The following is a 13,926-nucleotide window of genomic DNA, read 5'->3' on the forward strand; positions in this document are numbered from 1 at the left end:
TGCAGTTCTCGGGGTGCCCCCCTCCTCCTCTCCCCCTCCTCCTCCCCCTCCCTTCTCCAGTCTCTCTCCTCTCTCCTTTCCCTGGCTCTGACTTCTCTCTCCAGTTTCTCTCCTCCACCTCCCCCTCCCTTTTCTCCTCTGTGAACCGGTCACCCCTTTCCTCCCTCCACACCCCGCCAGGGCTCCCCCGCCGCTGGCCTCCCTCCCGCCCTAGTCCCAGGGCTGCTCTGAGTTTCCAGGTCCCAGCAGGAGGCGGGAGCCCACCCAGGGGTCTTCATGGGCTCTGGGCGGGAGGCGGGACGGCCCCAGGGCTGCCAAGCCAGAGGCCGGGGTGGAAGGGCCTTTGTGACACCGTCCTCTCTCTCTCCCCTGTCTGTCCCGGACTCTGGAACCTGCCTGGAGGAGTCGGGCCGGCCCCAGGCCCCGGGAGGAGGAAGCGAGCCGCTCAGGGACGAGGCAGGTAAGTGGCAGCCAGGACTGGGCCGGCCTCCCTGGGGTCAGCCGGGAGTGGGCTCCTTCTTGATTCCGCGGACCCCTGGACCCGCCTGAGCTCGGCGGGAGGGGGCTGCCGCCTGTCCGCCCCCAACCCCAGCCCTCCACCATCTCCTCCCCCAGGCAGAGCGAGCGCATTCGCATCGAGAACACCTCACCAACTCCCCCTTCGCAGAGGACATAGGCGCCCAGCGCCCCCGAGGCCCAGCACGGGACAGGACAGAGGCTTCCGGGGACCCCGACCTTCCCACAAGGCCCCCTCTCTCCAGGGAGGGGGCCGCGCGGGTCGCAGGCGGCCTGAGTCTCGGACTGCATGGAGGCCTGGCGAGGGGTGGAGCTGCAACCCAGCTGCCCTAGACCCTGGGAATGGTCCTCGCAAAGGACAGTGACCAGAACATGGGACGGGGCGGGGGTGGGGGGCTGGGGGAAGGAGGGGAGCTTTTCAGAAACTCTGTAACAATAAAATTTGCTCCTTGTCGGTCTGTGCACGTCACACTCGGCGAGCTTCCTGTGCGCCAGCGTAAACCCGGGGCTCCGGTCTGGTCCTTCTGTGGGGAGGTTGGCGCCTCTGTCGCCGCGGCAACGCACGTGGCAGCTGGGGTCTGGTCTGCAGTCGGATGGGCAGCCTGCTCTAGGAACTGGGCCAGGCCGAGTCCCCCTCGTAATGAGACCGTTCCGCCCTGCCGAACGGAAGGGGGCGCGCAGGGCTGCGGCTGAGGGCTGTGGACGCCCCAGTTAACCGGCGCCGGATCCTCGGCGCCGGATCCTCGACGGGTGAAAGGGATGAGCCTGCACGACCACTTCCAGAAGCCACATGCTACGGTGCACAATTTGGGGTAGTGTGGGGAGGGGTTTAAATACCAAAACTAGCCTCGTATTTTAAAAGATTGTTGGCCACACACCACGTGCTAGGGACACCTCCATGCTAACCTGAAACCCGTCCCGGGAGCGGGCGACATTTTGTGCGGCGAGGGGGGGCCTCCGAGGGGTGAGGCAGGAAACAGGAGGGGAGCACCGCTGAACGCTCACCTCGCGGAGGCCCTCAGAGGTCAGGAGGCTGGGGAGAAGGCTGGGGTGGGGGTCCAGGAGGGAACATGAGCTCACTGGGGACGGAGAGAAGGGACACGGAAGGACGAGGAGGGGTGGGGCTCCGAGGCTGGGTGAGGACGGAGCCTGTGGGAGGAGGGACGAGGAGAGGTGGGGCTCCGAGGCTGGGTGAGGACGGAGCCTGTGGGATCTGATTGGCTCATGAATGGAGGCTGGGGAAGGGCAAGAGGTAATTAACAAGGAACAGATCAGAAACTAACAGGCCTCAGGGGCCAGGACTCTGTCCTGAAGGCACCGGGGAGCCATGGGAGGGTTGTGAGCAGGGGAGAAGCAGGATCAGCTCGGGTGTCAGAAAAACCCCCATGAGGGGGATGGGCTGGAGGGGGTGCTGGAGGCGAGGAGGCGGCTGGGCCGATTAAAGGCAGGGAGGAACAGCAAGGCGCCCGCCCGCGAGGTGGAGCAGATTTCTACAGAAGCTCCAACTGGGGGCTGGTGGGTGACCCCGACGTCCTCAGTGGTCCCTGAGACACTTCCTGGGGCAGGAACCGTGGGTCTGGAGACCAGAGGGGTCTGAGGGGGAGGTAGTTTGGGAATCATCAGTGCAGTCGCCCTCTGAAACCTCCAGTGTGGATGGGTGGGGGCTGAGACTGTCCCCCCCAAGCTCCCACCTGATGGCGTGGCCTGCAAATACACACATGTGTGTGCAAAATGATGCAGGTGCCTGGTGATTCCCGGAGGAAATGACCCAAAGGTCCACTGACAGAGGACCAAGAAATCGACTCAGAACCAACCATGTCACAAACGAGAGCACGTTTTATATCAGATAAAACGCTCCCGAGCCTATATCAAGTGAAGGGTGAAAAGCGAGAGCCACACACGTTTGCAAAACTAGTGACAGCCACACTGGCTTGTGTGCGTAGAGACCTCCATGGCAACGCGCCTGAGCCTGACCTCAGGTGGCCCCTGGCGAGAGAAAGGGTATCGGGCCGGGCCGAGCAGAAGGCTTTTTGATTTGGACCCCCCAGTACCTTTTGAGGTTCATGCTACACCCCCGGAGACGCTGGCCAACAAAATGAAACCTTGCTGGATGAGCTCTCCAGGCGCAGGTAAGAACTGGGGGAGAAGTTTAATAAGGACAGCGCCCCGGGGAGCCTGGACTAGCTCTGACAACGACTAGAACGTACCACAGAATATCTGTGCCGGCTGGAGCACAAGAGGAAGTCGTAGAAGAAATGAATGTAATTAGATAAATACAAAGCTGCGTGGCGAATGACTGGGGAGAGAAGACACTTGCCAGTGAGACAAAGGAGCAGGAACTCCAGTCAGGAGCACTGTCCAAGACAGCATCACCTCTGCAGTCAGCTAAAGCTGCGGTCCCCAACCTTTGTGACACCAGGGACCAGGATCCTATGAGAATCTAACGCCTGGTGACCTGAGGCGGAGCTGAGGCGGGGACGCTGGCGCTGGGGGGCGGCTGCAGACGCAGATGAAGCTTCACTCGCCCACTCACCGCTCCCCTCCTGTGCGGCCTGGTTCCTAACAGGCCACAGACCAGTAGCGGTCTGCAGCCTGGGGGCTGGGGACCCTGTGTAGAGGGAGTGACACAGGGTGGAAGGCCCCTGGGGGGACTCTGAGCGTCGGAGGGCTCCTTCAGGTCTCGGCAACATCGGCCCACCCAGAGGATTCAGACGCGCGAGTGCCACCGCTGAGCGAAGGCCAAGGACGCCGTCAGAAATCACGCCGGTGTCACCACAAGGCGCAGTGCCGGGGAGACGCCTGTTGGGGGTGCTGTCCCGTGGCCGGGCCACTGGCAGAGGGCGGCTTCCTCTGCCCAGCCACTCCGGTTCCAGTGTCGCCTCCGTCGCCCTCACCTTCGAGGGAATGCCCCTGGCTGCCTGGGCTCCGGTGACCTTCCTGGGGCACACACAGGACCAGGCCACGGGGCACTGAAGACTGTGCAGGAGCCAGGAGCAGCGCCGGACAGTGGGCAGAGCTGGTGCCTCGTGTGTCACAAAGCAACCCAACAGCCACCCCATCTGCACACGCCCCGCATGCATGCGCACACACACGCACACGCACGCACACGAACATGCACACGCACACGCGGGCCACCTCGAGCCAGGCCAACAAGTGCATCTGGCTGCTGGAAGTTGTAACTTTCCAAAACTTTATATATTTCAACATATTCTCCTGTTAGTTTTCTCTTTTAAAATTTACTTTTTTTTTTATTTTTAGGTGAAACAACTCTTGGTTGATCTCACAGATTGCAAGGACTTTGTCAGCTTACAATCCCTTATTTTTCCCACCTACACCACCCGGTCTTCCTAGGTGGTCTCCCATCCAAGTACTAACCAGGCCCAACCCTGCGTAGCTTCTGAGACCAGACGAGATCGGGCACGTTAAGGGTGCGTGGTGGGGAGAAAATAAATGAAAAAGGCCCAGCCGTCCCCACCCACTGCCACGTGCCAAGGAAGACGGTCCAGGCAGGGAAGGGTTTACACTGCCAGGCCCCAAACTCTGCGAAATGTCATTAGTTGTTCTCTTCTGCTTTTAGACATCGTTTCCTCCAGCCCAGGAGCCCACGGAGGGCCTGGCGACTGGGGCAGATGCAGGGCAGGGCAAGGCCCCTGGGCGGGACTGGGGAGGGACGGAGCGAGGCACCCACAGCCAGCCCGGGCCTGCTCTGTGCCCTCGAGGGACTATGTCAGCCATGTTAGAGGCCATCTAGCTGGCGGGGCAGGCGGGGGAGGCGGGGTGAGGACAAAGGCACAGAAGCTGGAGAGAACCGGCCTGTTCCCGGACTACAGGGCTTGGGGGGGCTGGGGTACCAGACAAGGGATCAGGAGGACCCAGGAGCTTGGGCTCCATCCTGTGGGGAAGCCAAGCCTCTGGGGGTACAGTGGGGCCCAGAACTCGGCCTCCCCCTGCCGACAGGAACGCCAGGGCCCAACGGGAAGGCACTCCTGGGGAGGCTGCACTCCCACCCTCCGGGATGGGGGGCCGGTGAATCCTTCTGGGGAAGACCAATGCCACAGGCACGAGCAGGAAGGGAACCCCTGGGTGAGAGGATGGGGTGCTCGCTGGCCCTGGGCCACTCACCGGCCACTGCCCCCTCCGCTACCCCCCCCACCGCCGCCACCACCCTGGCCACCGGCATCTGGCGCTCCCGACATCATGAGGAACAGGACGACCGGAACGATGTACATCCACTGTGAGCCAGCCAGATGGGAGGATGCGGCAACGGACAGACAGACACAGAAACAGAGAGGGCTGAGCGTGAGCAGCGCTCTCCCCAGGGCGAGGAAGGCGGGGGCCGCGTGAGGAGGGGGGCCCAGGTCCCCTACATCACTACGGGGCGGGGAGGGCAGGTGGGGGGCGGGGAGGGCGGAGGCGGGAGGGGGCGCGTCCTCACTCAGGCCTCCTGTGGTGACAGCGCGGGCCCAGGGGCGGCAGGACGCAGGGCGGTAAGCAACACGGCCCCCCCCAGGATGAGGTGCCACTGAGGAGGGAGGGGGCGCAGGTCAGGGCCAGCGGGGAAGGCAGAGCCAGTGCAAGCGAGCCCTCGGCCTCTCGGGGCCTCAGCCTCCCCGCAGCTCAGCTGCCAAGGCCATGCTGAGGCCGGAAGGCCCTGCCCCGGCCCTGCCCACCACCCCAGGCCTGGGCTCAGGTGGGGCAGCCTCCTCCAGCCCCAGCACCCCAGCTCCAGAGCCAGTTCAGGCCCGCCCCCTCCTCAGCTCCAGACCGGCCTGCTGGGTGCCTCCGTCCTGAGCACTGCCACCCCAAACACCCCTCCCAGAGCTGCCCATCTCCGGGGCCTGGCTGGGGGACCCCGCCTGCGCCCTCCGTCCAACCAGCCTGTCCCTCTGAAATCTCGGCCGTCTTTCCTCTAGCCTCACGGCCCTGGCCCAGCCCAGGCCTCATCCTCTCCCCCAGACCCTCGTCCCAGCACCACCCCCGCGAGCTGCCCTGACCTCAGCCATCCTCTCTGCCCTTCCCCCAAACAGGTCTCCACTCGAGACTGGCGCCGGCCGTGCCACGTCTGTCCCACCCCGTGTGCCCCAGCTCCCGCACTACCCGCGCTGGGCCAGCCATTCACCGGGACTGGACGCCCATGACCACCACTGTGGGTGGCCACGGGCAGAAAAGCAGGGCTCCAGCGCTCCCCGCTCCAACCAGGCCTGGGCTTGGCCCGGGGCCCGTGGCGTGCGCGCAGAGGCCCGGAGGACGGGGAGCAGGGCGGGCCCCACTCACGTATTTGGCGAAGAAGGACTTCTGCTCCTGTGGGTTCTTGGCCTTCTGGGCCTGCTCCATCTCCAAGCGCTCGATGAAGGCCGCCGTCTCAGGCCTGCAGCGCAGGAAGGACCCAGGGCGAGGGGATGGTTGGCTGGCGAGGACTCTGGCGAAGGCCGGGAATGGCCTCGCTGGGACCTCTGTGCCACCCCCCACCCTCCTGCCCCGGCTGTACCCGTCGAGCCTCACCCTGGAGCCGTAACCGGCGGCTGCAGCCGCACTGAGGTGTTGAACAGCTCCAGGTCCACGTCCTCCACCTCGTGGCCTCGGCAGCCCCCGGGATGTGTAACCACCGACAGGCCCACCACGTTGCCAGCCACGTCCACGTGCAGGGTCAGCTGGTCTGAGAGGTGCGACTCCACTAGAGAGCACTGGGAGGGGTGGGGTCAGGAGGGGAGGGGACAGGGGCTGTTGCCCAGGCCACGCCCACACTGGGACCCCTGAGCCTCCTGCCCCTCCCACGGCCCCAGAAGCATCTTTCAAAGCCTCCACGGCTGCTTGCCCGCCTCAGGCACAAGCCCATGAGGCCCTGGGCTGCCCTCCTCAGCACCCACCACCCGGTCTGTCGCCCTGCAGCCCGGGAGACTTTTAGGGCAAGGCCAGGTCCCAGTTCTCCCCGCCCGCCGACACTGGAGCATGGACGACTGAAGCTGGCCAAGCCGGCGGGAGGAGCCAGGACAGGCCAGTGCCCATCACTGACTCACCGCGGGGATGAAGGAGGAGACGAAGCTGCCGGCTTCCGAGTCGTCAGGGACCCCAGGCCGCCGCGGGACCCGAACACGGTACAGGCCGTTCAGGGCTGCCACATCCTGCAGGGCAGGCAGAGGGGCGGCGGTGAGGGGGACGGTGCCCGCCACTCGCTGGGCGACACTGCCCTCCCCCAGCCTCACCCCGCCAGTATCCCCAGCTCCCTGGCCGGCCGAGCTGAGCCAGCCCAGGACTTCTCCCACTGGGCTGGCCCTGCTGGTGGGTGAGACCAGGAGCTGCCCCACCAGGGGGAGAAGTGACCACGACGAGAGCAGGGCCCAGCCCAGCATGGAGTGAGTCCCGAAGACACTTTCCCCAGGCCTGGCTCCAGCCGCACCTGCCGCTCGCCCTGCACCTGGACTCCCCAGTTACGTGAGCAGCGAATTCTCTCAGCGGGTGGCCCTGACAGAGAATCGCACGGCCACCACCCAGGAGGGCGGCCGGGGCGAACTTCGCCCCAACACCTCCCATGGGGAGGGCACCCACGGAATAAGCCTGGGCCCCCAGCCTCCCTTGCAGCTACCTCTGGCCAAAAGGACAGAGTGGAAGTGGACCGTGGCAGGTTTTGCCAGATTTCCCTGAAATATGGCTGCTCCCTCAGCCCCTCCTTCTTCATCCTGTTGCCTGAAGCCCCAGCAACTCCCTACGCCACCCTCGGGGAGGCCGAGCAGGCCTGGGCGGAGGAGCCTGGCCCTGGAGGGTGCTGCGAAGCCGGGTGACGGGAAAAGTAACAATGTTTTGTTCAACCGTGGCGATCGTGGGGACATATTTCTCCCGTAAGCAGCCTCATTCTGACCGCGGAAAGCCTTGGCTGAATCTGAAAGGGTGACAGGAGCCGGTCGTGTGAAAACTGTGGGGGAGATGGCGTGCTGGGCGGAGGCCTCAAGGCATGCATGTCACACTCTAGGGCACACGTGTCCCCCCGCCCTGCCTGCTGAGCCCCAGGTCCCCTCTCCTCACCCGGAGTCGGCCCCGCTCCTCCTCACTGAGCTGCCGCTGTGACAAGGATAAGGTGCTGTCCTGCTGGTTCCAGAGCAGCGAGCCCCGTTTCCGGAAGTGGGCGTTGTCATCTGTGGGGAGCCTGAGCGGAGTGAGCACCCCGCCACAGCACCCTTCCTCAACCTGGTCATTCCCCCCCTGCAAACTGGGGAGACCTTACCACATCCTCACAGAGCAGCCTAGGGCAGACACCTGAACCCCACAGCTCCTAAGCCCTGCTGGTGCCTTGCCAGGTGACCCACAGATAGTCACATAACCTCTGAGCCTCAGTTTCCCCACCTGCAAAATATAGGGGAAGCGGAGCTCAGAAGCTCCCAAGAGTGGGGCCGGGACCTGTCACAATCGGTGGGGTTTTCTGGGGTAGATGCCAGGGTCTGACTTAAGGGCGTCTGCAAAGGCTCCTGCATTCGGTGTATATAACAAGTGGCCCTGAGTCTGGGGTCTCAGACTCGATTATTAACCCCAGGGCTGTACTGACGTCTGTGCCCTGGGAATCTGGACACCTGAATCGTGGCCATTGTTTACGCTGGGCTGTGGAGTGGGTCCCAGCTCTGCCATTCACTTACGAAAGGACTTTGCATGGTGCCTCTCTGATCCTAAGTTTCCTCTTCTGGAAAATGAGACTATCACTAACACCTACCACCTTGCAGGACTGTTGTGAGGACGTTTCGAATTCATACATGCAGAGCATCTAATCACTAGTACAGGGCACGGGTGACTAGTGAGAAAAGTCCGCTCTGGAATTATTACTGTTTCACTGACCCTCCTGAAACAAATTTGTGCTACAGCTATGAGACTAGTTAAAGGCAGAGTTTCTATTCTCTCGGGCCCACCCCGCCAGCTCCCCAGTGTGATGCAAACAGCCTCCAAGGAGCAAAGCTTTTAGTAAGTGGATGGCGTGTCTCACATGGCCTGACACCCAGACCTGAGCTCCTGACTTCACGAGGCACCAGGTCAAGTGTGCAGGCGAAGACTGCTGGACTCACCGATCTCAAACGAGTGCTCCAACAACAGCCCCACGGTGCCACAGCCCTCGCTCTCTCGGCCTTCCATCCCAGCCTGCAGGTGGCAGAGAGGGCCCCAAGTGAAGACTAACAGAGCCCTCCGCGGTGCTGGACCCCCAGACGGACCGGCGGGCTGAGAGAGGAGCCTTATTTTCATACATCCAAACACTGATGCTTCCCCATGATTCCACCGGGAACCACCTATTTCATGAAAACGTTAAGTAAGCTCTAGACGGTTCCCAGAAAACCAGAGCCTGCGAACAAGCGTAACCTCGATTCCAAGACAACTATCTCCAGGTCACGTTCACACTTAGTATCATAAATATTCCTGAATTGAAGAGCATCCTGCGCTTCCTTCCCAAGCTAATATTCAAGCGGCCTTGTATTTACCTTCATGGCCCCCCAAATCACGAGGCCGCTCGTATTCCGCCTCTTATCAAACACATACAAGGTTCCACACCGTCTTTCTCTCCAAATCTCCAAATTTCTTCTACCTCCGATTCACCTCCCCGCCCCATCACTCTACCCCCTCGCACCTGCGCGACCTCGTTTCCAGACCTTAATCCTGGAGCTCGAGATCCCGCCCGCCTCATGCATATTCAGGAGGCAGAACTGTCCGCTCTCTCGAGCCGCCCTGACGTCAGATTCGCCAGGATTCCATCCGGGCCACACTTCCTCATGCATATTCACGACTGTGGATCCCCGGAATTAGAACGTGGAGAGGACATTCTGGCCCCAACCTTCTCCTTGGGTACAGCCGCGTCTTCTCCGCACTGAATGCCCAGGTGCCGAGATCTCGCCCGAGCCCCGCCCCCTCATGCATATTTACCACCAGACCCTTCCTCACTATGCCCTCGCTTTATCCCAGTCGTGCGGCCGCTGCCTGCTCAGAAGTGCAACCTTGCTTTCCACGGCTTTCACCTCTTCTTCCCTCTCGGCCCTGCGCAGCCTCGTTCCCACCTCTACCGACTTCAAGGCCCGAGACCCACGATTCCCGTCAGCCCCGCCCTCCCGTGCCCACCAACGAGTGCTCACCCCCCGCACAGCGGGCCCGGACCGGCACCCGCTGCCTCGCGCTCGGCTAGGGGCTGCCGCCGCCATCAGCAAGAGCAGGAGCAGCCGAGTCGTCCCGCCGCCGGCCGCCGCCATCTTGGCCCTTCCCAGCAGCCAGCGCGCGGGAGCGAGCCGGGCGCCTCCCGCCGCGTCTGCGCCTGCGCCTGCGCCTGCGCAGCAACGCCCGCCTGCCTCTGGGGCCCGACGTGCGCCCGGCCACCGCCTTCCCTCTGGGCACCGCCCCTCCGTGACGTCACTATCACGGGCGTCTCCCGGCCCGCCGCGTTGTGGCGTCACACAGACCTCGGCCCCGCCCACCGGTTTCTTCTCCCGGCACCTCCCTCCGCTCCTCCCAAGGGGCGGGGCGTCGCGATGAGGCGGGGGCAGGAGTCTAAGCCGGCCCTCGTTGGAGCAGGTGGGGCGGGACCAGGTGGGATGTCAGGTGAGAAGCGGAACCAGGCCTGGAGGGGTTGGACCAGGTGAGGGACGGGGCCGGAGATGCGGAGACCCATAGCCGGTAAACCCCCACCCTCAGCGTGGGGCTGTCCTGAGCCCTACTGGCGGGCTGGAGGGGGGAATTCCCGGCCCAGCCTCCTGGAATAGACCCCCGAACTTCCGTCCCCTAGAACGCGCCCTGGTTCCAGCCTGTCCCACGGGCCGGCCTGGACGGCTCCAACGCCACCTTCTGAGCGGCGAGTTCGACCAGCTGCGAGACTTCTCCATCTTTGAGAGCAACTTCGTGCAGGTGTGGTGCCCCAGGACACCCTGAGCTGGAGCCCGGGCCTGAGCCCCGACCTCCTGGCTTGGGGAACCCCTGCTCTCTCCACCTCTGATCACTCCCCCATATCGTCCATCTCTAGGATTCCTCACCGATACCTCACCCCCCAAACTCCTGAACTTCCAGACCTTTAGCTTCTCTATGAAACCTGGCCTCTGATTCCCTCGGTTGAGTTTCCCTGACTTACCTGTATGCATCTTGACCTTTGACCCCAGAATCTCAGACCCCTGACTTGGTGTTTAATTCACTTGGGCCTGACCCTTAATCCTACCAAGATTAGTGACTTCTGATCCCTCCCCCATCCTGCCCCCCCACCACCATCTATCCAGCTTCCCTTGACCTTTGACCCCAGGATCTCAGACCCCTGACTTGGTGTTTAACTCACTTGGGCCTGACCCTCAATCCTACCAAGAATTAGTGACTTCTGATCCCTCCCCAATCCTGCCCCCCCCCACCACCATCTATCCAGCTTCTAACCCTTCCCCCCACTCCTGGACCCCAGGTGACCCGGTTAGGAGAAGTCGCCAACAAGGTCACCATGGGAGTGGCAGCCTCCAGTCCGGCCCTGGAACTCCCAGACCTTTTGCTGCTGGCAGGCCCCGCCAAGGAGAATGGACACCTACAGCTCTTTGGGTGACTGCCCCCACCCCAGCCTAGACCTGCTCCTTCTCCCTGGGCATCCTGGGCCCCCTGAAGCGCCGCCTCTCACCCATATGACCACCAGGGCCGGGTGCTTTGGATGGCTACCAGCCCTCTCTGTGCTGCTGGCCACCCGGGAGAATGAGGACAGGGCATTTCACAGAGGCTAGAAATCAGGGGTAAATAGTCATGAGGGGTATAGTCCTCGGCCACATCCTGGCAGGGGTCAAGAGAATGACCTTTTATGCAGAGAGTGCTGCATGCTAGGCGTCCCCCGCATGCACATCATCTCGTCTCTGACATCATACTCTCATATGGTGGGTCCTCTTAGCGCCATCCTCCAAAGAGGTAAACTGAGACCCAGATTGGGGAGCAGCAGCCGCTTGCCCAGGGTCTCACGGTGGGTCAGGCGCGGGCTGGGATCAGAGCCTCAGGCTCCCCTGACAGAGACCTCTCGATTCTCCAGCCCCTGTGCCACACTACACGCTGCCCCTGAGGTCTTCGTGCTTTCGCAGAGAAAGTAATGCAAATCCCACTCCAAGGTACAAAACACACACGGCATAAAATACACTTTTCTCCCGTCCTAGGCTCCTGTCTCCAACTCCAGCTGCAAATGCCAAAATATTTACACGAGTTGAGTATCTTTACAGAGACATTCTGCTGGTGGATTTCACTTTTTTGACTACATCTCACAGTTAATGGGCGGGGAGAAGGAAAAAAGGAAGAAAGGCCAACTCACATTGTCCCCCCCACACACACACACACACACACTCACAGCCACAATCCTTTGCAGTTCTGAGATTCACCAAGATCTTTTTGTAAGTGAAGTGGCAGAATCTGACTCTGATTCTGGGAGCTAACTGAAGGCTACTTACAGCCTTTACTTACCCCCCTCTATAAATTTAAAACATTTCACAGAGCGGCATTTGGACGCCCTGTGCTGCGCTGGACATTTTCCCATCTGCAATGTTCTTTTTCTTTCCAGTGCTAATAGTATCCCACCAGCTGATCTCACAGCTCACTGAGTCACAGCTTGCAGCTGGAAGGACTCAGGATGGTGCTGAGGGGGGCTTTGACCCCCAGTCTCCTTCAGCACCCTCCTCCCCCCGCAAACATGCCATGCAGGTAAAACCATGGAGCTTGCTCTGCAAACTCGGCCTCAAGACTCACCCCGGCCCCTCCCTCCTAACTAGCTCATCTCCGATGGGCAACTGGTGTCTCTTGCCCCTTTAAAAACAGCAGCAGGTACATGCCCTATGCTCCTTTTCCTCCGCTCACTCCCTCAACATGCCGTCAATATTCACTTCATAGCAACGTGAGGACAGCCACCGGGTCCTCTTTTGGACATACACGACTGAACTAGCTCTGTCCCCTGGGACACCAAGCTTGCATCTGCCCTCTTGCTGGTACAGCGCAGTGGGGAACATCCCAGAATGACTGTCTGACGCCAGACGGCCTGGGTTCAAACCCTGGCTTCTCCTCTTCACTGGCTTTGGCCGAGTTCCCTACTGGTCTGTGCCTCAGTTTCCTAATCTGGAACATGGGGAGGAGAGAGAGCACACCTCCGGACTGCAGGCGGGTAAACTGAGAAAATGCGTGTAAAGCGCTTGGAACAGCGCCCGGCACAGAGCTCGTGCTCTGTAAGCGTCAGCTGTTAATGCTTCCGTTTGGGGACCGCAGCAGGTGGAATGCTCCACTGAGGGACGCTGAGGTTGCGTCGGGGGCCTTGGGGTGCAGCGGCCGGGGGCCACCCACGTGCACGAATGTGAGAGTATCTAAGATCGATTCCTAGAGGTAGAATTGCTGGGCGGGAAGAGGGTAGGTGGCACCCCAGCGCTGTGGTTAGGAACACGGACGACTTGGGTTCAAATCCCACTGTGATCTGGGACAGGTTACCCACCCTGTCTGGATGGCTCCCTCCTCTGCCTTGTTGGACCTTGAATCAGGCTGGGGGCCTGAGCAATTTATTTATTCAAATACCCAACAAGCATCTGTTGAGCACCTACTGTGTGTCAGTCTGGATACTGGGGGAGCAACAGTGAACAAAATCGGGCCAAAATCTCTGCCCTCGAGCCCACCTTCTACTGGGAAGGCAGACACAGTAAATGGTCATTTGTCCGATGGGGTAAAAGGTCTATGGAGACATCTGGGGGTCACGGGGAGGTCTGCCAGCGTGGACGAGGTTGCAGATAGGCCAAGGGCGGTAAACAACCCCCCCCACACACACACACACACCCCGGAAGATGCCTCTTGAGAAAGAGAGCGAGAGATGAAGGAGCCGAGCTGTGGCGGCGGATTTCAGGCAGAGGGCACAGCCTGTGCAAAGGTCCTGAAGTAGGACCCGCCCGGCAGGTTTAAAGAGCCGGTGTGGCTGGAGGCCCGGGAGCGGGGGTAGGAAGCGCGCGGCGAGGGCAGAGAAGGAACAAAGCGCTGACCCCGCAGGCTCGGAGGCCCCAAGGCCCAGAGGCCCGGGGAGGTCCTCGCTGTTACTGACCGGCGCCCCCTGGCGCCCGCGTAGGGAACAGACCGGGGCCCCTAAGGGAAACGGGGGTGGCTGGACCCGGGTGGACGGTGCGGGGAGTTAGAAGACGTCGGATTGTGGATACATTTTAACGGCAGAGGCGACGGCCTTTGGTGGCAGGACTGGATGAGGGTGACAGAGGAAGCTCCAAATGGATACTATTAGCACTGGACAGGAGCGGCTGCCTGTCCGAGTCTGGGGGTTAGGAGGAAGGACAAGCGGGGGACACAGTGCGCCCTGTGGATGGCAGTTGGGGGTAGATGGATAAGAGTCCGGAGGCGGCGAAAGTGAGAAAGGACCCCTTCCTGGCAGAGGGGGGCGGCCCGGGAGGGCTGCGGAGCCGGGCGGGGGGAGGG

General features: G+C 61.8%; 2 protein-coding genes across 3 annotated transcripts in view; one reads left to right on the top strand and one right to left on the bottom strand.

Moving 5' to 3' along the window:
• Positions 1–3,846: 3,846 nt before the first annotated feature.
• EMC10 (ER membrane protein complex subunit 10) lies at positions 3,847–9,767 on the bottom strand. 2 transcript variants are annotated; one of them, XM_006905004.3, is made up of 8 exons: positions 9,615–9,767; positions 8,562–8,634; positions 7,537–7,646; positions 6,534–6,638; positions 6,019–6,200; positions 5,791–5,884; positions 4,952–5,038; positions 4,613–4,748 (listed from the first exon to the last, which is right to left on the bottom strand). In XM_006905004.3, the coding sequence occupies exons 1-7, from the start codon at positions 9,726–9,728 to the stop codon at positions 4,952–4,954; spliced, it is 765 nt and encodes a 254-aa protein (XP_006905066.1). In that variant the 5' UTR covers positions 9,729–9,767; the 3' UTR covers positions 4,613–4,748. The 2 variants fall into 2 exon arrangements, with proteins under 2 accessions (XP_006905065.1, XP_006905066.1); XM_006905003.3 differs by lacking the exon at positions 4,952–5,038 and having other exon boundaries at positions 3,847–4,748.
• Positions 9,768–9,840: 73 nt separating this feature from the next.
• The window catches only part of FAM71E1 (family with sequence similarity 71 member E1), a 7,935-nt gene continuing 3,849 nt past the window's right edge, over positions 9,841–13,926 (top strand). The window contains exons 1-4 of the mRNA XM_025048186.1: positions 9,841–10,074; positions 10,259–10,377; positions 10,913–11,043; positions 11,827–11,845. Of these exons, the coding sequence (XP_024903954.1) occupies positions 10,005–10,074; positions 10,259–10,377; positions 10,913–11,043; positions 11,827–11,845 (339 nt within the window). The 5' untranslated portion in view covers positions 9,841–10,004. The remainder of the gene's footprint in view (positions 10,075–10,258; positions 10,378–10,912; positions 11,044–11,826; positions 11,846–13,926) is intronic.

Source organism: Pteropus alecto, unplaced genomic scaffold, assembly GCF_000325575.1.
Source record: "Pteropus alecto unplaced genomic scaffold, ASM32557v1 scaffold41, whole genome shotgun sequence".
Classification (NCBI taxonomy): domain Eukaryota; kingdom Metazoa; phylum Chordata; class Mammalia; order Chiroptera; family Pteropodidae; genus Pteropus; species Pteropus alecto.

Coding starts and splice junctions, on each gene's coding strand:
- EMC10 (XM_006905003.3), bottom strand. CDS start 9,728: ATGGCGGCGGCCGGCGGCGGGACGACTCGGCTGCTCCTGCTCTTGCTG. Junction 8,635..9,614: donor CCGGGCCCGCTGTGCGGGGG/GTGAGCACTCGT, acceptor TGCCACCTGCAG/GCTGGGATGGAAGGCCGAGA. Junction 6,201..6,533: donor TCTCCTCCTTCATCCCCGCG/GTGAGTCAGTGA, acceptor CACCCCTCCCAG/TGCTCTCTAGTGGAGTCGCA.